At 50.4% G+C, this 25,673-nt stretch overlaps 1 protein-coding gene and 1 pseudogene across 4 annotated transcripts in view; one reads left to right on the forward strand and one right to left on the reverse strand.

Annotated features, from left to right (window-relative positions):
- The first annotated feature begins 8,430 nt into the window (after positions 1–8,430).
- Positions 8,431–15,078, forward strand: LOC122899295 (annotated as a pseudogene).
- Positions 15,079–16,964: 1,886 nt separating this feature from the next.
- The window catches only part of GPAM (glycerol-3-phosphate acyltransferase, mitochondrial), a 60,080-nt gene continuing 51,371 nt past the window's right edge, over positions 16,965–25,673 (reverse strand). For all 4 annotated transcript variants that reach the window (XM_044240503.1, XM_044240505.1, XM_044240502.1 and 1 more), the window contains exons 17-21: positions 24,998–25,075; positions 24,241–24,381; positions 22,856–23,045; positions 21,619–21,677; positions 16,965–20,943 (exon numbers count right to left, since the gene is read on the reverse strand). In XM_044240503.1, coding sequence (XP_044096438.1) covers positions 20,827–20,943; positions 21,619–21,677; positions 22,856–23,045; positions 24,241–24,381; positions 24,998–25,075 — 585 coding nt within the window. In that variant the 3' untranslated portion in view covers positions 16,965–20,826. The remainder of the gene's footprint in view (positions 20,944–21,618; positions 21,678–22,855; positions 23,046–24,240; positions 24,382–24,997; positions 25,076–25,673) is intronic.

Consider the following 25,673-nt stretch of genomic DNA (forward strand, 5'->3'; position numbering starts at 1 on the left):
ATTTATTTATTTGACAGAGAGAAATCACAAGTAGATGGAGAGGCAGGCAGAGAGAGAGAGAGGGAAGCAGGCTCCCTGCTGAGCAGAGAGCCCGACATGGGACTCGATCCCAGGACCCTGAGATCATGACCTGAGCCGAAGGCAGCGGCTTAACCCACTGAGCCACCCAGGCGCCCACCTTTATTATCTTTAAGTAAAAGCCAGGCCTCCCCTGGAGCATGGGGGGTGCGGACACAGAAAATGTTACCTGCTTGGCTCTGTTTTCCTGAGGAACGTCCTTGGGAGGGGGGGGGTCCAGAAGAGTCCGAGGACCCCCGGATTCCAGCCCAGCCCCGCCCCAGGGGAGGATGCCCATGTCTGACCCTGAGCACGTCACGGGCTCCGCAGGCCCATCTGTAAACCAGGAGTTGGAGCAGCCGCTCCTGGAGGCTCTGGCATCTTGCCGGGGCCGTAAATCTCCTGTCGGGTGATATCATTCAGCACAGCCGCTGCCCCAAAGGGTCTGTGGCTCGTGTAAATCAGGATCTCCTGCCCTCTGTCTGGGACCCAAACATCACAGCACAGAGAGCCCGGGAGGCCCTTCCTGCTCAGACGCCTGGCAGGACTCCCTGGCGGGCAGAGCTGAGGGATCCAGCTCACAGTGGCGAGCACGTGGCCCCCCGAGGCCGCAGTGAACCGGAGCTGCTGACCTGACCTACCTTGGTCAGCGTGCCCTACGCGGGGACCATGGACTGGGTTGTTTCCAACCTCCCCTCGTGCCCGTGCCTCCCTGACGGACCCACTGCCCAGCCTCACCCCGTGAAACATTGCCACGTGCATAGGGTGGGCTCGTGTATTCGGCAAATGTTGAGGAAAGCACCTACTGTGTGCCAGACCCAGTCTAAGGAGTCAGGGGACACAGGACAAAAGGACAAGCCTGCCGCCGAGCCGGTGAGGGGACGAGATCACAGCCGACTTCAGATGACAATCCGGAATAGGCGCCATGAAGGAAGTTACAACGGGGTGACAGAGGGTCACGGACGGGTCTGACGCTGGTCAGCACCCACTGCGGGGGCCGCCCTGGGAACTGGCCTTGGGAGGAGAGCCTGTGGGGCGGTCGGCAGGACAGGTGGAACAGGGGGCGTGGCCCGAGCACGATGGGCCACCTGATCCTGAGTACAGTTTCACATGGCATTTATGAAGGGTCTGTGTCGTTTTCTGGGGCTGACATCACAAAGTCCCGCCAACGCATTCATTCTCTCACGGTTCTGGAGGGCACGATCCAAACTGGAGGGGCTGGCAGGGCCATGCTCCCTCTGAAGTCTCTAGGGAAGAATCCTTCCATGCTTTCTCCCAGCTTCTAGAAGCTACCGGCCATCCGGGCCTTCCTCCGCTGGTGGACCTCACTCCAATGGGCCTGTCCTCACAGGACCTCCTTCTCCCCGTCCTCTCCTCTGCTTAGAAGGACACCGGTCACTGGGCTTGCGGCCCGACTTCATCCAGGAGGATCTACTTCCAAATAAGGTCACATTCTGAGTCCTGGGTAGACATGAGTTTTGGGGAAACCAGTCCACCTACCATAGGATTTTAAGGCAGGGGATGGGTCGGATAGGATTTATGTTTCGAAAACTATGACTCCAGCTGGAGGTAAGGGCTGGGTTAGGGTGAGAAGGAGGGTAAGTAAGGGTGTGAGGAGCCGTGGGGAGGGGATGGTGGGTGGGGGCTGGGCTAGCGGAGATGGACACGTGGGGACAAATTCTAAATCTGTGTTGGAGGCGGAGTCGGCACCGTTGGCCATGGAAGGGATGTTAGGGACGAAGGAGAGGGATCAAGGATGCCTCCCAGTGGTTGCGTTGTGGAACCAGACACACTGTGAGGGTCTGAAATGCCACTGTCCTCTCCACAGGTATTTCTTCCCCGATTCCGTGGGTCAGGGAATGGCTCACAGAACATACAGGTCTGCCGCCAGAACAGGAAGCCCAGAAGGCGAGCTGGATGCCTCTTTCTCCACGCGCGGCGGTCCCCTCCATGCTCTGTCACTGGCTTGCGTGGGGTTCCCCATTCATCGGGAGAGGCAGAGAGCAGCCCTGTGCTCTCCGATCTTCCCTCGGCCCTTCTCCTGTTTCCAGGGCACTCAGGGGGACTGCTGTCACTTCAGCCCCCAGGACCCTAGGGCCAGAACCAGAGGTTCACATCTGACTTCTCAGCTTTGGCAAAGAGCTGGCATGGAATGATGGGAGGGAAGGGGGTAGGGGTGGGGGTGGGGAGAAGGCTGGATCCTCAGGACCCTGGGTCAAAAGATGAGGAGTGGAGGGAGGCAGCAGGAGGAAACTCACATGCAGACATCACAAAGAATGCTGCACGCACTGAAGAAGGCTTTCTTTCGCGTGGCAGCATCGCAGGGACTGACTTCAAGAAACAGGATACTTTTATGGTTTCCTGGCCTTCTCTTTGTTTGGCAAGTAGTCTTGAAGGAGTTTTACAACCTTGAGAGGAGTCTATGAACAGTGGAAAGCAGTGGCTGCCGGGAAGTGGCCAAAGAGGGAAGAAAGTAGACCATAGGCACATGCACGCATATGTGGATACACCGGCACACACGCACACACACGCACACGGTGCTCAGCAGCTGGCTTTTGCTTTTGGGCTTTAAGAATGCCAGAGATACCAAAACTGCACCTGAATGGGATCCAGGCTCCAGATCCAAGTTCCAGACTTCCAGATTACAGAAATACAGGGGACAGAGGAACAGGTCGCCCAGGACCCTGAGGATGCCAACGGCAGGTGTGGGAAACCACCAGCTGTCTTAACAAATACACTGCAAGGCGGAGGGACAGGAAAGGGAAAAAAATACAGCTCCAAAGAAACTTGAAAGACCTAACTGCTTGCAACGTGTGGCTCTTGCTGGGATCCTGACTTGAACAAACCAACTGTTAAAAAAAAATTTGGGGGGGCGCCTGGGTGGCTCAGTGGTTTAAGCCTCTGCCTTCGGCTCAGGTCATAATCTCGGGGTCCTGGGATCGAGTCCCCCATCGGGCTCTCTGCTCAGAGGGGAGCCTGCTTCCCCCTCTCTCTCTGCCTGCCTCTCTGCCTACTTGTGATTTCTATCTATCAAATAAATGAATAAAAATCTTTAAAAAAAAATTTTTTTTAGCAATTGAACGTTGAACACCGACTAGAATGACTGCTGTTTTTAGGTGTGATAATGCTATTGTGATTATGTTTTTTTAAAGTTTCACTATCCTTTAGAGCTTCCTGCTGAAATATTTATGGATAAAATGATCCTATGTCAGGGATTTGCTCTGAAATAATCCGGAGGTGGGGGAGCAGGGAGGAAACAGACAAAACACAATTGGCCCGAAGTTGGCGATTGTTGAAGCCGGCTGATGCAAGCGTAGGGCTTTGTTAACACTTGTCTCTCCACTGTCGCACATGTTTGAAATTTCCCATGATGAGCAGGAATTTTTTTACAAAGGAAAGCAAGAGGCCTCAGATGAGCAGAATCTCAGCCCCGCCACCAACCAGCCGGGGGTCCCTGGCCACTCCCCATTCCCCCAGAGCGAGTCACCTCGGGCTACAGATTCCTGCTCCCAGGGACTACGGTCTAGTGAGAGCTCCAAGATGTCAGTGACTTCGGCTACTTACCTGTCCTTTCGTTAGTGTTTACTCTGTTTCTGCTGGGACATTCTCAATGGGGTATCTCATTACTGGATTCTCTTCCATCAAAGCCCAATTACTTTTCACTTCCTCTAGGAAGTCCTGCTTGCTACCCAACTCAGCCAAGGTGCGTTCCTCCTCTGAGCCACGCTGATGTCCTGCCTGGGCTTGTCACCTTGTGTACCCCATCATCCTTTTGTGGTCCTGTCACCTTGTCAGCATCTCCCATCAGACCCCAAGCTGTCCTTGGCACCTAGCATGCAGTAAGCATGCAGTGAAGATGATTAGACCAAGTGGATAACTACTTTGACGAAAGAACTCTGAAGATCTAAAGGCAGGAATCTGTGTCCCGAGCCTTGCTCTGTCTCTGCTTTGCTGTGTGGCCCTGGGCAAGAATCTAAACCTCTCTGAGCCTCTCCTCCCAAAAAGTCACACTTACTATCATACTGCAACGCAGAAATGAATAGAAAGCTGGCCATGGCCCACTACCTCCTGGTGTCTGCTGGGGCTGCATAGGCACGGCACCTTCTCTAACCAGCCTGGCCTTCAGAAGCATGGCTGCTACCTCCTACCCACGGGCCTTCCATTCATTGGACTCCCTCGTGTTCCACACAGACTCTGCGTGAGTCCACAGGCTCTGGACAATGCCCATCGCTAAGGCTCTCTTTATGATGATGATCCTCCGCCAACGACATTGAAAAATCATATATATTGACATTTCAGACAAGCCCTATACACAGTGAGGCTTTATCATCAGACCTGAGAAACTGTGGCTGGAGGTTAGCCCATAAGCATCGTCCTGCAGCTGTCGGGACAGAAGCTATGTCCTCTGGAAGAAGAAAATGCAGCCGGCCCAGGGCACCCACAGCCCACATGGTGAGGCGGGGGATCCGAGACCTTGAAGCAGACCCACCCCAAGGTTGCCCACGTTCAGAGGTGCTGGTGGCAAGAGCCACACCAGTCGAAGCATGACACCTGTGCTGTAGCTGTCAGGACCTCCGGGGACCCCATGGGGCACACAGGCCCTAGCAGCCGGGGATGGTGGCTCTCCCTGCATCCTCCAGAGAGCTGGCCCCATGGTTAAAGTCCAGGGCAGAATAAGGGAAACATCCCCCTCCTTGTTTCACTGTCCCAGAGCAGCCTGGAGGAAACAGCTTTGGAAGTGGGAAGCAGAGCCGGCTCCATGGGTCGGTTCTCGGACAGAGGCAAGCCGGGGTGGCCACTGGCCAAAACTTCTGGTGGCATAGATCCTATCCTCCCTGCCTGTCTGAATCCTCCGTACTTCCCAGAACAGCTTACTGCCCTCTGCTGCCTCCTCCTGCTCCCCTTCCTCCTCTAGGTGCTGGGGTTCCTCCTCCCCCTCCTCCCTGCTGGGCCCTCCTCCCTCGCTTGTGGTCCCCAGCCCTTCTGGCTTCTGAGCCTCCCCCTGCAGGACCAGCTGAGCTGGGGCCACACCACCTTCCCGCCCACTCATTGTCTGCCAAGGCCTTGCCACCACCCCAGCCTGCAATGCTCCGGAGCCTACCTCCAGGAGACACCCGGGTCTAGTGCATCTGATGAGCTCCTACTGAATGCTGCACCTAGCTAGGCCTGACGGGCAGACGGGAACAGGGGCCAAAGACAGGGGCTCCCCCAGGAAATTCACCCTGTAGGGAGGCCAGAGGCACCTACAGGATCCTGGACAGGCAGACCCGACTACACACACGGGAGCCAGCTCTGGGAGCCCTTCTAATGTTCACCACCGGGGTGGGGGCTCTGGCGGGAGGTCCCCACTCTAGGGCTCACGTGGCCAATAGTGGGGCCAGAGATGCTTGGCGAGAGACCCAAGGAAGCAGCAGCCACATGTGAGCCCCGGAGCAGGAGTTGCCGGGGGTGCAGGGGATGCCAGACCGCAGATCAAGCCCTGTAGTACGTGCATCCGGAGCCGCTACGTGCGGCTCTTCCACTCCCGGCCGCACTGTAGGGTGCCGGCGCCCTCTAGCGGCGGGAATGCACACGGCGCTCGCAGACCGCGGCGCTCTCTAGCTTCTGGAGCTTCTGCCCTACAGTGGGAGGGCGGCTAGCGTTCCCAAAAGGGCAGGGCCAGAGCCAAATCGCGCAGCGCAGGACACTGGCCTGTCGGCTTCCAATCCCTCCCTCGGTCCCTCCTCAGCGTTTGCCATCGAATCGCAGATCCCAGACGAATAGCGCCACTACCTCGCTCCCACCACCCACCCCCAGCTTGCTTTGTGGATCTCAGCTTTAGTAAGGTGCAAAATTTACACTGTAAACGAGGTCTCCCCGGGTAGCCTTCTCTGGAGGAAGGCAGTTCACAGCCAGCAGAATCTTTGTTAGCAGTGAAGTTCGGATCTCATTCAGGCATCCAGGATGTGTTTCTGGGCGGTGTGGGAGGCACCCACGGTCCCCTTCTGCAAGGCCATCTGGACTACGGAACTCTAAAGCACTCCACTTTCCACAGGTTTAGAAGCACGCAGGCGCCGCCACCAAAGGGAAAATACGAGGGATCTGGAGCTCAGTGCTTAAGCAAGAGCAATGTGAGCCAGGGGGCTTAGAACCCCGTGGGCACAGGGCAAAGGGGGAAAAGGGACGGCCCAGCCTGACCCCTCCCTGTCTGCGGCCCCAGCAAGGGCTCCTCACAGGGCCCGTGGCAGGCAGCCAAGGGGACCCTGCTCCAGCCCCGTTGGCACCTGGACCCACAACAGTATCAAATCCTGATGCTCATTTTGCCCAAGGAAGGCCACCACCGTCCCTTGCCCTCTGGAAGTTCTGAGGCCATGACTCAAATGTCAAATCAACTGTCCAGGTCACTCAGCCCCTCCTGCGCCCACCCCAGAGCTCGATGCTCCAGCATCTCACCCTTGGCATCTCAGACGATGGCCTCAGAACCCGTTCCTGCCAGTACCCTAGGAGGCAATGACCCCTCCACCCCAGCCCAAGCATTCCGCTTGACACGAGACCCCATCCCTTTGTGATAGGGAAGAGCCACCCGTCGATCTCCAGAGCATACCCCAATGGGCCCACTTCCCCAGCTCCTCCCCACCCTGGTCCTGGACACCATCATCTTCTGTGCATTGTGGTTTCCTTTCTTCCCCTTCCCCCCAGGCCACCGCACACCAAGCAGCAACGGTACCTTTAGAGGGCTTAAGCCTTGCTGATTTCCCTTCGCGAAGTGCCTACTCTGTGCTCCGGTGCTGGGTTCCAGCCTTCTCCCAGCTTCTCTATGGCCCAGTACCTTCCCATCCTAGCCCCAGGGTCCCACTCATGCTGTCTCCCGGACAGGAGCAGCCCCACTGCGGAGCCTCTTTGCAAAGATGGCTCTTTGTCAGCCTTCAGGCTCCCAGCTTAACTGTCAACTTGCTGAGAGAAGATTCCCCCAGCCACATCCCACAGGTACGCTCTCTCACAGGACCCCATTAGCTTCATTCATGGCACACTTCCTCGCCTCGGCTTTATTTACTCTCCCGCTCCCTCCTCCGAGACGGAGCTCAGCACCTGGAATGAAAGCTCCCCGAGGGAGGGAAGTCAGTGTGGTTCACCGCTGTCCGGTCCCTTGCTGCACATAGTAGCGGCTCAGTGGAATGGATGAAGGTGTCCAGTGTCATAGGAGAAATGGAACGAGGGTTCAGAAGAAGGAGCAATCACTTCTAGGTGACCCAAGGGGGAAAGATAAGATTTGAACGTGCGGAAGTGGTGACAAAGCTGCAGAGGAGGGCCGGGTCTAAGGAAAGCTCGAGCGGTTCTGGGTTTGACTCTAGTGAGCAGGGAGGACAAGGAGAGAGGATGTGGTCTTGGAGGGCTCTGGAAGGTACTAGCAGAGGAGAGGCTTCTGGAAGGTGGACAGCGAGGCAGAGGGGACAGGGGGCAAGGGTACCGGAGAGAGTGACAGAGTGGCCAGAGGCGGAACTAACATAGGGGATGGGCAGAGACACAACCCCAGACAGAAGCCCAAGGCAGAGATGACAGGGCTCCCTCAGGCTTCACCCACTGCCATCCTTGTTCCACTGGGGACAGCAGACAGGGGACCTAGGACTACAGGAACCACACCTACCCCTGCCCTTTCTATCCCATCCCTTCCCATTCCTGTCTCCTCCTCTCCTTTCCTCCACTTGGAAGATCCAACCTGAGGTCTCATCTGTGGCTGCTGCCCTTGCTAAGGAGCTGGAGGAGCTTCTCAAAGCCCTCACAGGGGAGCCCACATTCTCGACCGGGGATCTGGGGGCTGGCGGGCATTCTTTTCAGCCCTGGGTCCAGGAGCCCTGGGTGAAATGCTAGCACCACCTAGTGGACAGAGCTGGGATGCGCCACGTGGCCACACCCTGCATCCCTGTAGGTGGGACCAGACCCAGGCAAACCGGCATCTGAGACTTCATGGACTCAGGAAGGCTGGGGAGGCTAGGGAAGCACAAAGCACCATTCCTGAACATATTGCCCCTGTCATGTGGCTGCCGCAGGTTTTGCCGGAGTGTTCCAGAGATCTCTGGCTAAGGGAGAGAGTGGGCAGATGGAAGGAGAAAAAGCAGAAGGTCCTGGGGAAAGTTTCTGAGCCATCTGGAAAGGGACAGACCCTTGACAGAGCTAAACATTTATAAAGCATTTCCTATGCACCAGGCTTGGTACTAAATGCTTCCTGAACATTCGTTATTTCATTGTATCCCCTATGGGTGGAGGCAGGTAATCAAGAAACAGCTGAAAGGTCTCTGGGCTGGTCAGGAGGGAGCTGGGACTCGAAGCCTGGGAGCCTGGGCAGATTCCAGACACTGATGGAATCACGGAGCTACGGACACGTCAGCAGCAGTCATGTCCAGAAGACAGTTTACCCAGAAGCCCCCAGACTCCTGCGTGGGGCCCTGCGTGTTCAAAAGTAGGTTGGTGGTTCAGGGCTCTGTACCTGAAGAAAGTGGTGAACACGGAGTCACCCATGATTTCTTGGTCATGGCCTGCATTTCCTTATCCAGACTTGGGATTTGCCCATCCGGCACCCTCAACACCAGCCCTCACTTCCCCTCCTGAAACCCCTCTCTGTCCCTGTCCTGGGGCTGGGGGGGCTCGGGCTGGTGTAAGTCCTGAAACAGACTTGTGGGTCCTGGGAGGCGGGCTTCAAGTCATGGGGGTGACCATACGTCCGTATTTCCGGTGCGTCTCCGGACTCTCCCTCCCACAACCCTCACCCCTAACCTATCCACCCTCCCCCTACATGTGGCGACTGTGGGGACTTACCACACCCAGATCATGACAGTCGAGCACTGGAGGAGAAGCTCAAGGTCAAGGAAGCCCTGGGGCTTGGTGGAAAGAGCAAAGGTTCCAGCACCAGGCTGGCTGGTGTTTAAAGAAGCTTAAGGCGTTTCCCTGAGATGTTCCCGCCTCCACATCTTCATCTGTAAAATGGGGAGCGGCTGGCTGTGCCTGGAGAGCTGTTAGCTCAGCCACCAGCAATTAGTTCATGCTCAATATGTACCATTTTATTCTCCCTTGAAGAAAATACATTTCCCATCTGCACACTCAAATGGCTTTCTTTTTTGTCATTTTAAGTAAACGCATGCATTTAGAGACATTGCTCAGTATTCAGGGGAAAAAATAGAAAATCTGCAAGCGTGGTGATTCAGTGACCTCTTGACCCTTGGCTTCAGGAACAGGAAACAATCAGGTGGGGAGGGGGAAGGGGGAGGAACTGTAGCAAACCAGAAGCCACAGGCCTCATCTGAAGCCATTGTTCCAGGGAGAATACAGACCCAGTGCTGCCAGATCTTCTAGCAATCTTAAAAGCTAGGATTTTAGAACTTAGAAATCTTTTGATAGCTTGCACATCGACTCCATTTCTTGGGCCAAAGTCACCAAAGGAGGCAAGTCTGCGGTCTGAATGAAGCCCACAGGTGACCCATGCGCAACTTAATGGTTCTGAGAAATTTACTTAAGGAGTGAGATTCTGCAAGGATTCCTGTTCCCACCGCCTGATTCTCACCCTTCCTTCCAGACCCAGCTGAAGACTGACGGCCATGCACCCCCCTCAGTCACCTCTCCGCCCCAGATGCCCACAGCAGGTTCTGTAATTTGCCTCCAGGTAACTTTTCTTGGGAAAAGTCTTGTGTCTCCAAGGAGACGAGGAGCTGCTCACTTTATACTTTGTATCCTATCCCTCCCGCCTATTAAACTCTGTCAGTGTTGGCAACGGTAGCCATAAGACTCCCCGAACATTTAGGGGCGCCTGGGTGGTTCAGTGGGTTGGGCCGCTGCCTTCGGCTCAGGTCATGATCTCCGGGTCCTGGGATCGAGTCCCGCATCGGGCTCTCTGCTCAGCAGGGAGCCTGCTTCCATCTCTCTCTGCCTGCCTCTCTGCCTACTTGTGATCTCTCTCTGTCAAATAAATAAATAAATACAATCTTAAAAAAAAAAAAAAAAGACTCCCCGAACATTTACCACCTGAATTCTAATCTCTCCAAGCACCGTGTTGATCTTCTGCACGGGCAACCAGCAAAAGAAGCAAGGACAACGCTCATAGATCCTTCCTCATCACCAACTCTGAACATGGATGGCAAATTGGGAATTAGAAGTGTCGGGTTCTCTCCCCCTCTCTTGAACTGCTCTGCTAGCTGGCATGACAGTGCATTGGTAAGTCCAACATAGCAGCAGTCTTTAGAAACACTCTTAACATCACTTTGTAACTCAGCGTCTAGCCAACGAATAGTCAGGATGACTGTCTTGGTTTGGGTTCCACTAAAAGCAGCTCCTGAGACGAGAATTGTCTACAAGTCATTTATGTGTGAGCTGATGCCAGGAAGCCCCAATAAGTGACGTGGAAAGGGAGACAGGGAAGAGGGAAAGCCAAGAAAAAAACTAAGGAGTGGGTCACTGCCATGGCCTGTGGAGCTTAATTCCACTGGGGATCCTCTGAATTGTCCCAATGAGGGGTCAAAAAGCCAACTATGTATCTTCTGGCTCCCACCCCCTCCTTGGCTGAGGGTCACTCTTGGGATGTTAACATCCCAGCACTTCTGGCTTGCCCTGTGGGTCCCTCATGCTTCCCAGTCAGAGACTGCCCTCAGCGGGGAGATCCAGGCAGACAGGAGGGGCTGGAATGTCCTTAGGTCCTTGGGTGACCCCCAGATGGTTGAGAGGGTATAGACAGAGTCCTACAGAATCTCCTGCAAGAACTCTGCCTCCAGGAGACCCAGTTCCCTGACACTGAGAGAATGAATTACACTTGCAAAGCTTTGCCCGCTGGCCCATCTCGGTTCCCCATGATAGGCATAGGACTCTGACTCTGCTGTAATTTACAAGTGTGAGACATCAAGTGTTTGCCCAGATCGATAGAAACAGTTACTGACTCCAGTTTGTAGATGTGCTGAACTTTATATCACTGAAGACTTTGCCAGGGCACTACTTTACACATAGCAAATCATCTCCTCCTTTCAAATTACATTCTAATTTTTAAAGCTGATTTCCTCACATCTTTTCGGGAAATTTGTCTGGTTCTTGGTGCCTCTGTCTTTGTGCATTTGAGGGTCACATCTCTGCTAGAGAAACCGATGTCTACAGAAATTCAGTGTCTGCCACATTCTGGTTCCTTCCAGTGTCGTGAGATCCGAATGTCCTTTCTGACAAGTACTCTTTCAACTTGTACATTTCACCTTTATTTACGTGAAACTGTTTCCCGGGCACTGGCAAGATTCTATTGCTAACAAAATTGAATGAGAACGGCAACCATGGACACGCCATTTACACCGATGCTCCTGGTACAACAGATTAGAGAGCACAACGAATTTTCATCGGGAATGACCTCAGTGGAAGGCTGTTGCCAATAAAAATTAAGTTTCGAGCTGATCAAAAACAATGGCTGTGTTCCACTGCCCGTCTGAAACATTCTTTCCAAATTAATTCGCCTGCTTTGTGCCTACCGTGAGCGGGAACTTCAGTGGGGAAAAGTTAATGAGGCTGGAAGGCTCCTACAAAGCAGATTCTGTAAATCTTCAGAATCCAGAGATAGAAACAAACTTTCCATAAAAAGATGACTTGGCAGTTTCCAGCCTTAGAGCATTACTCTGTACCATCACTGTCCCCGGAATGCAGATTAGAAGTGACTTATTCAGTGCTTTGTAGGGGAGGAGAGATCTCCTGACCCCAGATGGAGGGGCCAGGACTACAGGCTGCCCTGGGGGGGGACGGGGTAGAACCTCACGTCTTCCCTCCACCTGAGAGACCGTGACTTTTCCAACCCAGGGAACACAGAGGAAGACCTCGGCGTGAGCCCAAATAAAGCCTGCCTGGCGCTCAAAACACCTCCCAGACGATGCCCCCTGCAGATTCTGTCTGTGTTATTCCTTCTCTCTTCCAGATGTGGACCCCTCAGGGAGGCTGCGTGCCACCCTTGAGCGCTTCTAAAACAGAGTGCTGAGGGTCACAGCCTGCTAGCAATGTGACCTTGCCTAATTGCTCACTTCGGTTTCCTCTGAGGGTCTGGAGGACCACCACCAAGTGACGTGCATGGTGTTTGTCCCACAAGATACTAAAGATACTATCCCAAGAAGCTTCACGAACTGGCCCTTGGACACCAAGGGCAAAGAGACTCCAAAGAGAAAGGCCGACCACTCCAGATGGGTAGGCAGCAAACTGAAGCAAGCAAGGGAACTCACTTACCAGGCTTGTCCTGGGCGGCAGCAAGACTCTATCTCCACAGTGGAATCTTGTAAGTTCACGGAGAGCCCTTGGCTGGGTTCTGTCACGGAAGCCCTCTAGATGATCTGAACAAGCCCCTTCTCTCTCAGCGCCACCTCCTTGAGATGGCCACTAGGGTAGGAATCTTGGGCGAAGTGTACATTCCAAGTGAAATGTACAGGGGAGGGGTAAGGAGCTTCCCATCGCCCTGGTCCAGCCTGCGGGTCAATGGGAGGTCGCATTCTCTCCATGATGTCCTCCAACGGGTATGGCTATCCCTGCTGAGTTTGGGCTCTGTGCCATAAAAGATGCACAACAAATGGCAGCCAGTTTGAGCCATCCTCAACCCCGGGAGGGTCTGCTCCTGCTCAACTCTGTGTGAGCACCACGGTCGAAGAGGGCGTCTACAAGATCCTCCTAGCGAGTCTCTCTTTGTATAGGGACATCCTCACAATGCATTCTTCTTCTTCTTCTTCTTCTTCTCCCTCTTCTTCTTCTTCTTCTTCAAGATTTTATTCATTTATTTACTTGAGAGAGAGAAAAATAAGAGCAGGAGCAGGGGGTTGGGGCAAAGGGACAAGGTAAAGCAGACTCCCCTCTGAGCAGACAGTCCAATGCGGGGTTTGATCCCAGGACCCTGGGATCATGACCTGAGCCAAAGGCACACGTTTACCTGACTGAGCCACCCAGGCACCCTGCAATGCGTTCTTGAAGAAGAAATTAGGTGGGATGAATGTGGAAGTGTTTTGTAAATTTGAAATGTTGCAACTGGATGGAATTGGCTTTTCTCTATTTCCTTAAAGTTTAGCTCTGAAAGGGAAATGAAGAGTCACCAGCATTCAGCCCCCAGGTTTTACAGAGGAGGAAATTGCCCGTGCTCACACAGGAAGTGGAGGAAAGAACCTGGAACAGAAGCATCATCATCAGACCACCAGCCAAACGGGATGCAAACCAGCAAACAACATGAGCAAACTCCCAAGCCATGATGTCCAAATAATTCCTGCATTTAGCATAGATCGTGAAAAATTACATGATCATGTGAAACTAGAAGAACGTTAACTGGCTCCAGCAAAACAATGTATAAGACTTTTCACTAAACATTTTTTTTAAGATTTTATTTATTTATTTGACACAGAGAGAGAGATCACAAGGAGGCAGAGAGGCAGGCAGAGAGAGGGGGAAGCAGGCTCCCTGCTGAGCAGACAGCCCGATGTGGGGCTCGATCCCAGGACCCGGAGATCATGACCTGAGCCGAAGGCAGAGGCTTAACCCGCTGAGCCACCCAGGCGCCCCTTTACTAAACATTTTTTTAAAAAAGGATTTGAAGGGCCATATAAAATTCACACACAGAACAAAACTTAGGCAAGCCTTCCTTTTGATAAACTGAGTGCTGAGAACCCTCCAGATGACAAGTCACACGAGGCTGAGGGTACGCCTGCCCTTACCTACAGAGATGGTGAGCAATGACAAGGCTCAGTATTACCATGGCCCAATACAGATGCACCCCGACAGGCACAGAGGGTCCAAGGCCATTATTCCGTAGCCCAGTGCTATCAAGTTCACTTGGGGGCTTTCATACTTTCCTGAGAAGAAGCCGTTTTGGACAGGGTACTTATCAACTCGCCTTCACGCCTCGTTTTCACTTCCTGAGTGCAATGTGGAACTCCAGTTTTTGCCAAGGCAGTATAACTAGAACAGGGGTTCTCAAACTCTATTGAGTCCCTGAGGGTTAGTTAAAACAGATTGCTGGGCACTTGGGGTGGGGCCTGAAGTATTTGTTTTTCCAACAAGTGGTGCTAATGCTATTTGTCTGGTGATCCTTCTTGAGAACCACTGACCAGTAAAGAGAGGACATATTCAACCCCTCCCTGACATCCTTGTCATGGGTCCCACATTGTTCTGGTTTTTCCTTATTAAATGAAGGGAGACGGTAGCTCTCTGCCCCACCATGCATGCCTAGAATCATACAAAAGAAGCAGAGATATTTTGCTCACTATTTGAACCATAGAGAAATAACAAAGCATATTCATTTGGCCTCAAATGCTCCAGAAGTACTACGGGAGATGGGCTTAGTGGGGTTCTGGAAAACCAAGAGATTACTTGGAGATCATCTAGACTCTTTCCCTGCCATCTCCCCTGTAAGTGCTCAGATTGGATCAAGAAGCAGAAGCTATGGGGCGCCTGGGTGGCTCAGTGGGTTAAAGCCTCTGCCTTCAGCTCGGGTCATGATCCCAGGGTCCTGGGATTGAGCCCTGCATTGGGCTCTCTGCTCGGCAGGGGGCCTGCCTCCTCCACTCTCTCTGCCAGCTTCTCTGCCTACTTGTGATCTGTCAAATAAATAAATAAAATCTTTAAAAAAAAAAAAAAAGCAGAAGCTAGATGTTTATAAACATTTCCTTAAAAGTAAATTCGAAGATGGTTAAAGTTCTCAGGTGGTAAATCCCTGAGTATGTTAAAAAAAAAAAAAAGTGTAGTAGAGGATGAACTACAGTGGCCAAAGTCCTGGCAGGACAGGCATTTAGAAAGCTCCTTCCCCAAAGGAGTATAGCTGAAACCAAATGTAACCAAAGGACATATTATGCTTCCAGAAAGATCTCAAGGAAAAATATTGCAAGCAACAGTCGTTGCTGTTGGATCAGATTCTAAAGACTGGAGAGATTCAACCAGTGAGCAGCAAAGGTAGAGATAAATTTCTCCTCCCAGAATACAGAATACGGAGACACCAAAGTCGTTCTGCATGACACAGATTATTTCTTCTTTAGAGATGGTGACATTCTCAGAAAGCACGTAGACTGAAGTAAATCATTATCGAAATGGCACCCAGTGAAGCTGCCCATTCCAATGAAGTTGTGAAATCTTTCATCACGTAAATAATTTCCATGTCTCTCTTCTATGAAAAGCTAATGGTATCCCCAAAAGGTAGCTTCTTTCTCAACTCTAGCAGGATGGTTTTTGTCACTGACCGGCAGGTGCATATGCACCCCCTGGATACGGTGACCTTGTACTCTATTATCTACACCTAGATGCTCCTGAGAATCAAAAAGGGCATTATTAAAGTTACAAAGGGGCCATGGCAGGCAAATGGGTGTCTAGGTATAGGATCAGCCCACCGGTAAAGAAACCAAAAGGAACCAAGGGGAAACCCACGTCTGTTCTTGCCTAACGTAGGCACGTTACTTCTACTAATTTCTCTATCTTCGCTATGTGACTTAAGGAATTTCAACCGGTGTTTGCAGGGGTCTCTTCTAATTTTCAACTAACCTGTAATGTGAAGGTGGCAGGACGTTTTCCCAAAAGGCTGGAAACTGAGCTTGTGCACTTATTGCCATCATTTCCTGCCAGAGGTAGCTTTGTCACTAGTACCAAGGCCACCAACAGTGGCACCCCTGGCTTGTTTTGACATACCCTTTCCTTGATGTGGCCACAGCAATGAGCCAGACATCAAAGGTTGACACGGATGCCCGTTGCCTGCCTGGTTAAACATTACCCAGGGGTCATCAGCAAAGCTTTGCTTTGAGACTTCATCCCTGCTTCCCTCAACTGAACAAGGTCAACCTCCCAACAGTGGACTGTGCTCTGGCTCCTGGAAGGGACCTCTAGAACTGGTGCTTTCATAGCTGTTTTCTCCCAGGCCAGAAGGCAGGAACTGGCCACTGACAAGCCAGAAACGGCCCAGCGATGTGATCACATCGTTTGTTGTAAAAGTTGGGTACTTTCATAAAAAAAACAGATTTCAGATAGAATTGACTTTTTTAACTCAGAGTCTCCAACAACTATACCAGGACCATCTGATAAAGAGTGGGAGGCAAAAAAAAGAGCTGGAGAAGGTGGAGTCCTGAAGGAGACAGAATACCGGAGAGCCAAGGAAACTAGAAGGACAGAAGCAGCATCTCACTGAGAGGCCAAGCTGCAGTATGGACATCGCAGGTGCTATGGGCAACAATTAGAAAAACCCCTTTGTATTTGTCAAGGAGGGACATAAGAATTTTACAAGCTATGTGTGTAGGAGACAGACTGCAAGGTGTTAAAAAAAGGAACAAGACTAAAATGAGTGGGCACCGAACTGAACATTAAGAGATTAGCCTGCAAAATAAACATCCACTTAGAGTGAGTGGTTGTAAAAAGTGGAATTTGATATGATAAAGGGAAGGTCACATTTGGCCACAGCAAGGGAGTTGCTAATGCAAAGAAAGAAATGAATGCACCAAAGGGCAAGGACAGAATCCTGGCAATAGTCTTCCAAAGCAAACCAGAGGGAGAAAGTACAAAGTTCAGATAGAGGGTCTGGTGGAGAACAGATGGGATGGTCTTGAATGTCAGGTTCACAGCCATGTTACGTACCCAAAGGACATGGACAGCAGAGGGCACGCTCTTGAGAAGGCTGCACTGAGTGATTTTTGAAGGATCCACAGAAAATAGTGCTGTAAGAAAATACTTGCCTTACTTGTCAAAAAAAAAGTCAACTAATATTTTTTGAGCAACTATTATGAACTAGTGGAAAATAACCCAACACTTCAGTACATAAGAATATGACAGAAGCACCAAGTTTAAAGGACTCTTTACAGAAACTCAAAGTATATCTCTGTAATGAGAATATGGACTAAGTCGAGCAAATGCTTGATCAAATTTGGAGAGCTACAGATCAGTAATAACACCATGCACAGCAGGCTCATACATTTATGTAAGATTATCTCCTATAAGCATTTTAATGAAGTTTTATGTAAAATCAAATAGGAACAATTGTTTATCTAATGTATTTTGTTGGGAACTTTTAATTACAAATGCAAGACATCAAGAATATATTCATTTTTTGGTTTATTAAAACAAAACTACACTTCTGTGCTTCTTACAATACATTAACAGGCATAAAAATCAAACAACATTTCCAAATAAGTTTCGCTCACAAAATCACGCAGTATTATTTCACAGTACTTTATAGTAATTCTTTTTACAACAATTTAACATTTCTCTGTACAACAGGAAAATAACACCTTCCATCAAGGCATTTCAGAGCTCTAGATGTTTAGAAATAAAGTCAAAATTCTTTCAAGTGCAATCATTAGTTTGTATTAAACTAGAACACCAGATGCCAAGTCTCAAGTTCCTAAAAAGAGCGTTTTAAAAAACAGATTACATCCAAATTAAGTCTTATAAACTTCAATGATAGGTCTTAATCATATCTAAACACTAGAACTATCTGTGGATAAAAATCTGCATTCAGTTGTGCAATATTTTCTTCTAGATCTGAATTAAAATCTTAATTATTTACCCCAGTTAATCCTTGTGTTAATTTCATTACTTTCAGGGAAAAACCCAGGATCATGGACGGCTGATCTCCCCATCAGCGGAAAGAGACCCGACCGCCTGTATGACAGTTTTCTGTGCTTATCGTCTCCAGGGGGAGAACATACATCCAACTAACTCTAACAGGTGATTGTACAAAATGCATGCAAATTCTACCTCCCAAGTATCCTGCACTGGTCTGTCCCCTTAGAGAACTACCTAACGTAGTGTTTCCCAAATTGTTTTCCATGGCATACTAGTGAGAGGTTCATAGGGATACCAAGGGGGAAAGAGGTCCTGGCATCACAACAGTTTGGAAATGCTGCATTAAACAGGCCTGGGACCGGGCACAGCCTGAGCCCACACCATGCCAGAGCGCACTGTGAGCTTCTAAAACAAGGGATCCACGTACACATTTATTTTACCAGCAACACATCCACAAAACACCCACGAACATCTCACAGAGCACTCAGATTACATGGAGAACCATGGGAAATGCTTTTCCCCTTCAGGTGCCTGGAAGTTCCATAATCTAAGTTTACATTCATGGAAATCCCTGATGTATTTTCTCTACTTATCCTCATGACTTCGAGAGACTGAACAGATCTGAGAAGGCAGACTAAGGAGTTACTAGTTCTGTGCTACTGGTTCTACCCATCTCACACAAGTTCCTTCCCTTTGCTTTTCTTGAAATTTAAGGGAACAAAAAAATCCTTCCTCTTTTCTGAAATCACTTAGGACATCCTCAGTTGGAAAGCGTGCAGATTCATATTGCTTATTATTGGATTTTTTTTTTTTTATTTGACTCACAGTCTTCCCCTGGAGGGCATGCATTTCAGTTTTAGAGAAATGCAGTAGAGTAAACTGTAATAAATTATTTACAAGCACCTAGTTTGTATAATCTTACATGGAAGCCATTCGCTTTTGGAAAACAGTGAGAATAAATCTTTAAGCAAAACAGTGCTATCTGGAAGCCTTACTGTGGTGATGTATGTTTTTTTTTCAGTAATGAGGCACTGAAGAATGAGTTGTGCTAAAATTAACTCAGGGTCAGCTTGTCGGGATGAGCATAACTTTGGTTGAGATTTTTTCTTCCTTAAAAAAGGTTTTCAAAGCACCAGTTAATTACAAAAAGCATGCATATTTATTCTCACAGTGAGTTAAGTTGCGAGAGAGCTAGCAAATCATATATTGCATCTCCAAAGCATCTGATTACATTTCTAGAAACAAACCAACTGAAAGGAAAAATGAAGCCAGAGAAGCCATTGTTCCCTGCTCAGGCTAGCACAGCAGCCCTTAGCAGAAGTCACAGGCCGGGCAGCAGAGTCCACTCGAAATCAGTCCCAGCCTTGACTTCCCAGGTAACTCAGAGAGAGCTTGAGCAATCCTTCATCTGTAACTTAGAGGGAGAATCAGAGAGACTAGTGCAGTGACTGCCGCCCAGAAAAAGAATACCGTGGGGATAAGTAAGTCTCCCTGGGTGTCCCCCACATGCACGGCTCCAGCCAACAGAAGAAGTGTTCCTCCGTCCCCGTTAGTACAACAGAGCACTACCAGGCGGGGAGCCTGCTCCACACCAGAGCCCAACAACACTGACAATGGCTAAGGGTACATGAATTCCTACAAAGAACAAATAGATTTTAAACACAGAATCTGAGAAGACTAGAAAAAGCTCACCACAGCACAGCATTATTGCTATGAGTTTCAGACGAGATCTTTCATACGACGTGAAGTACCGGTCAGTCCCCTTCCTTCTCCCAACACACATGGGATACTCATGAGACGCCATTAGTGTTTCGAGTCCAAGCTTATGAAAGTACAAACTTAATTCTCAGTACTTCCAATTCAAAGACTATATGCAATATTCACCAGGAAAAATTCCTAATTCCATAATACCATTGGAGAAAAGAAACAGTAAGCTGTCAGAAAATGTTTTAATATCACATGATCTTTATGAAATCACCATAGTTACCACAATGAACAGTAATGCTCCCTGCTCCTAAGAAGGCACCTACCCATTATGCACAGACAATTTTTCGTCATAATTTGCCACCATGTGGCATTAGGGTTTAGGCATATAACCATACACATTTTTTAAAAAAACATGGTTTTTCTTCACAGCTAAAAATCTGTAACTGCCTCCAACCACGGAGCAGTCAACTGGGCTACCACACACGTGGCACAGGTTGCGCACCACACAACTTGAGTGGGCACCAGTCACACGGACTGGGTGTAGTGCACAACCTATACACAGTACACGAGAGCCCTGGGTCAGCAGCCTCTAGCCACAGCACTTTCCGCTCCCACAGTCTATCAGGCTAGTCAAGTTAGGACAGTTGCTGTTTGGTTGGGGAATCTCCAAGAAACAGCTGTATCCGGGAGAGGCAGGTGCCACCTGAGGGGTGGGAAGGGGTATGGACATAAAACAGGTGTCGTTCCTAAATACTTGCTGGTCATTTAAAACTCAATGGCACTTTTTTATATGAGCAAAAGTTCAAAGTCAGTGTTCTGGCCAAGTTTACCTTGAACTCTGCCAGCCAAATCTACCTCCTGACGTGAACTGTTTGATCACGTTAGCTCTATTTCTGACCGAAACTAATATTGTGCATTCGTGTAGCTTGTCAAACACTTTCTAAATCTGACTGCAAAGGACAGCACAGCGACACCTGGGTGTGACCGAGATCAGCCCATTCATTGTAAAGCACTTTGGATGAAAGGTGTCCCCTTTAAAATTAGCTACTATTGATGAAGATAAAACTGAAGAAAAAGAAAAGAAAAGAAAAGAAAAAAGAAAACCAGTGAATGGATGACTCAATTATGTTTAAAGGAAGCATTAACCATTAATCAGAAAATATTACGACAAATTATCCGACAGTATTAAGTATGCTATGTAAGATTCGGTTCTAGAATGAATCTACATTTTTGTGCCCATCACAGTAATTTAGTCCTTAACGGTGATACTTAAAAGGGAAATCTTTAATAAATTCCAAAATAATTTTTGAGATTTCATTGTGTCACCTATTGATGATGAGTTGCAAGTGGAGGCTGGGGGCCCCCGAGCGTCCCCCGGAGGCTGCTGTGTCGTCTCAGAGTAGGGGGTAAGCACAGCCCCGCGGAGGGAAGGCACTTGTCTTCCAGCACGTCACAGCAGGACAGGGCAGGCCTGCCCACACGTCGGCACCTTCAGCTCTCAAGCCAGAGGCTGGAGCCTGCGAGGGACTCGTCTGATACCCTCCACTTGCCAGAGGTGCCAGGAGTAACCTACAGCACCACGAAACTCAGAATGTACTCTAGGAGTTTTTGCCGGTTGCACTGAGGTAGAAACGTGCTGCTGAGTTCTAAAACGGACACTCTCTTTTGTTTGGTCTCTTTAAAAACCTAGAGAGAAAGTTGAAATTAAAGACAAACCAAAATAAGAAGATATTTCTGTCACCAACCCTGACCTTTGTTCTAGACCCCAAAAGCAGTCAAGGCATATAACACTGTATCCTGGTTTTAAATAAATGGACATGTGGGGGTTCATGAGTAGGGTTGTGGATGCCGGTGTGATGGGTTTCTTTTGGGTAGAGTCCAATCAGCATACTATACTTTAAAATCTGTGTTAGAATAAAGTCACAAAGAGTTCCTTACAAAGGCCATTCGTACCTCCACGGAACTCCTGTCCCGTATGAACACATGGAGTACAGTACACCAGAGGAAACTTCCAGCAATACCAGTAGAAACACAGTAACTGAAAATCATAGGACGTAACTAACATCCCTGCCGAAAACTGTAGTAGCCTGTTGAAATGCACTGCCACTTGTTATATGTAAACAGCTTGGGGATGAAGGTGAAAACCAGGAAAATTCTGGAACATTCAAATAAATCTGTACTGGTGTGTCCCACTTTCCATAAGCCTGCCCCCCTCCCAATCCCCAGAAATGTGGTCACGACCGGTCCAGCAGAAACTGCTTTTTCAGGGCCCATCCCAAATGCAGGTGGCTAAAACAGACCAGGTCTGAGCAGAAAAAGAAGTTAACACGTGTCTTCCTACCATAAGCAGCAGGAACTCACCCCGATATCCTTAAACATTTTCACAGCATTCTTCACAAGGCAGTAAGTGGCACTCTCAGCTGCAGAGAAAGGATAAGACTTTGTGAAAAGCTGAGGCCTGGCAAATACGAAACCCCCAACATCCACAGTAAGAAAGTGTGGGAGGCCCTGGAGAGGGGCTGAGCCAGGCGGCAGACTGGGGTCCAGCGCGCCACCTACCACTGGCAACCTGGGAGGTCTCAAAGGCTCTGCTGTTTCTTTAAACTTATTCTGTCATCTTTTAAGACAAAAAGAGCAAGAAGAAAAGAGAGAGAGGAGGAGGGAGGAAATGAGAGAAAGGAAGAGAAGGAGAAACCCCTACAACACCCGTCTTGAACGGTTTTTGAGGGAAGCGAACAAGACCGCGGGTAGAAACTCTGTTCGGCTGCACAGTGCAGCATGAACTAAGGAGACCTTAGTCAGCGGAGCCGGAGAGAGCACAAACCTAGAGGTCAGAGAGCCCGGCAGCCGGGTGTGCCCATTCGCTAGCTGTGGGAGCTACGACAGCTATCTAGAGAGAAATCCAGAACTATAGGGGCCCATATGGACATGGAGAGATGTCTAGAGAGAAATTATCTCGAGATCCCTTCTGGCTCTAAAATGTCTTGACTCCAGGCAGCCTCAGTGCTAAGCCGGCACTGCACAGAGACACGGCTCCCACCCCGGTCGCCCCTCTCGTCACGCAGACACGACCGAGCACGAGCCGGACGCAGAGCCCCGGAAACACGCCGCTGCCGGGTGCAGCCCCCCAGGAGCCCCCCGCGGGCCCCCCGCAGGTGCTCACAGGCCACTACTCCTACGCGCGGCCCAGCGCAGAGGGCACAGGGTCGCGCCACGCGTTCAAGCGCGTTCACGGCTGCACCAGCCACTGCGGCCCTTGAGTGCAGGCGCCCCGACCCCCCAGCCGTCAACCAGGGTCACACGTCGGACGCCGTAAACAGTGATATGGGGGAACACTCTAAAGCAACAGGAGTACACACACAAGCACACGCACGGACACGCAGGGCTCCACTTATCAAGTTAAGTGAAAAAAGCCACACCCAAGAGTATAGAGCTGCATCATTCCATTTCTAGAACATCCTGAAACAGACAAGCACGGGAGCCTACGAAGTTAGCGGCTGGGCTCATTTTGCACTTTCCCCAGTGGCCTACACAAGCAGATTCCTATCATCCAGAAAGGCCCAGCTCTTCCAAGGGGCCGGAGCGGGGACAGGCCTACCATACACGGCGACGCGCCTTTCCGTCCTGGCCACCAGGTACTTGTGCAGCCTCTGCAGGTACTCGGGCTCGGGGACCGGACCGCTGAAGTTGTGGATGAAGACGGCGGCGGAGCTGTAGGCCTCCAGCAAGGGCCCGAGAAGCCTCTGCAGGAAGGTGATGAACTGCTGGTGCTCCTTGGACTGGCTCACCTGGGGGTGCGAGGCCGGGGCACGAGGTCACAGGAAGGAGACACAAGCCCGCCGACGCGGCACCTTCCGCACGCAGCCCACCGCGCCGCGGCCGCAGACCCTCTGCCGGAAAGGCCCCTGCCTGTGCAACGGGTTCTTTATGGGAGCCACTGTTTGAGGTTTGCAGTCACTGAACGGCTGCCCGGAAGAAACCGGCAAGCCTGAATGACACATTGTCATCACTGAACACGGCGGGTCCCCACTCTCACTCGAGTGTGAAAGAAGACACGTGGCAAGACCACCGAGGTCACCTCAGTCTTCCCCAGCACTCACTTGCCGTCACCCCACATGGCCTTTGGCCCACTTCCTGGCACAGTGGGGTGTGCCGGGTGGCAGGGGGGCTCTCACTGCCCCCACCCAAAACAGGCACGCTCGGATCAGCCCCTCTGCAGGACGGCAGCAAGGCTACTGCCCCAGCTCACAGCCAGTCATACCCAAAAAGGCCAGGTGGACTCTCCAGAAGTGACACCTCCTGAGTGTGTGTGTGTGTGTGTGTGTGTGTGTGTGCAAATCAGGGGTGTTACAGAGTAATCCACTTAAGGTATTCAGAAAAAAATGAGTCACTATTAACTTGTAAAATGACAAATCAAGGACAATCCATCTTTTAAAAAATCTAAAGTTTCTCCTGTGATGGGATTTGTTTTAACTGAAGGCAAATGGTTCAACATGTGCCATCTGGGGAGGGCTGGCAAGACTGAGCGGGGCTCGGAAAGAGCCGTGGGCTGTGGCCACTGAGGGAGGGAGGGATCCCTCTCCTTCCCCTTCTTCTCTTTCCCCCCTCTTCCCCCGCAGCTGCTCCCTGGGCTCAGTGAGGACTGAACGCAGTCCTGCCTCTTGGGGAGGGAGCGTAGGTGTGGGCAAACAGGTCTGCACCCTGGGACGGCGATGAGAGGGTCGGGAAGGGTCTCTCATGAGGTTCCCCTTCCCGAATTTGCACTTCTGTGTCCTCTTCCATTACCTGCACCCAAACTGAGCAACGGGGGTACTCACTCACCTCAAACATTTGAGTGTCTTTATTATTAACCCGGCCGGTTCGTGGGGGCCAGAAATGTGAATAAGTCAGCAGAGGCTCAGTTTCTAAGAACCTTGTCAACTAGGGACAACAAAAAACTCAACTCCTCCCTACAACGCCCCCCAGAGCCCTTCACCAAAGTACCTTCAGGTAGCAATCTCGCTGCTCCTCACCAAAATCACTGTCTTCGTCTTCTTCGTCGCTCCTCCAAGACAAAGGCTCGGGAAGCTTCTTGTCCCACTGCTGCTCGGCAAGACCAGGACTAATGTCTTCCTGGTCATCTTGCTGTGCCAAAGAGATGGCGAATAGGAAATAAACATGTGCGGACACACGAACATTCGCGAGGCTGACGTCAGGCCAGCAGCCCCTCCCCCTGCCTCCCTGCTCTCTGTTAGCCATTCCCGGTATCAACCCACCTTTGCCTCCAAACTCAGAGTCACTCGAGAGACAGTGGGGAAAGAAAGGAGGAAGGGAAGAGGTAGCGAGGGGAGCTACCAGACACGGCAAATAAAGATACCCTCTAAACCGATAGCTACTTTCCCAGGCCATACTTACTACACTAAATCGATAAAAATTAAAATCTCAAAAGAGAAAACTGTGTGTATGTAAGCTACAAGCACACGGATATGTAAAACACTTCTTGGAATGAAAACTTTCAGGTGTCAGTTAAGATACGTTCTAGACAATACCAGTTATACAAAAGTAACCAAAATACTGCAAATAATCCCCAGAGGTGTTTACTCTCCCTATTCTTACTTTTCTTTTCTCTTCATGTGGACTTGACTACGTACCAAATGTAATTATTGACTAAAATAATCGGCTGTAACACTGGTTAGAATAACTGGTAGACGAGATAAGGAAGAGCAAACCAAATACAGGCAAATGACGCCAGCCCTCTTACCTCTGCCACTATGAGAATGCCGTACTGGATAAACCTTCCTACTGTTTCATGGCAAATCTGGTGAAATGTCTGGCAGGGCTGGAAAAAAAGGGCATTTAAATATAAATGTCCCTGACCTTTTATTTATTTACTTACTTATTTTAAGATTTTATTTATTTGAGAAAGAAAAAAAGCACAAGTGGGTGCAGGGAGGGGCAGAGAGAGATGGAGAAGCAGGCTCCCCGCTGAGCAGGGAGCCCGACATAGGGCTCAATCCCAGGACCCTGGGATCATGACCTGAGCCAAAGGCAGGTGCTTAATGGACTGAGCCACCCAGGCGCCCCATCACAGACCTTTTTATAGAAAGAAAACGCTGTACAAGGTAACTGCCAAATGCTTCCATATCAGCTACCTCGTTCGACTGGTTAAGTCCTAAGATTCCCACCCTCTTGCTGGATGCATGGTCAAGGGCAATGCCCAAGAAGAGCCTGCATTCTGTGTCTGGCAGAGCGCCCAGTGTGGCTCCACCGGCACAGGCGCCCCGAGCTCAGTCTCCCCCTGCCGGGAGCAAGTCCTCGGAAGCACCGCTCACCGGGCCCTGCTGCCGCTGACTTCTCTTCCTCCACAAGACAATTTCTCTGCAAATGCTGCCTCACCGTAAACACTGTGTGTGGCGGTGGTGAAGGAGGAAACAAAT

The sequence above is a fragment of the Neovison vison genome, chromosome 2 (genome assembly GCF_020171115.1).
Source record: "Neovison vison isolate M4711 chromosome 2, ASM_NN_V1, whole genome shotgun sequence".
Classification (NCBI taxonomy): domain Eukaryota; kingdom Metazoa; phylum Chordata; class Mammalia; order Carnivora; family Mustelidae; genus Neogale; species Neogale vison.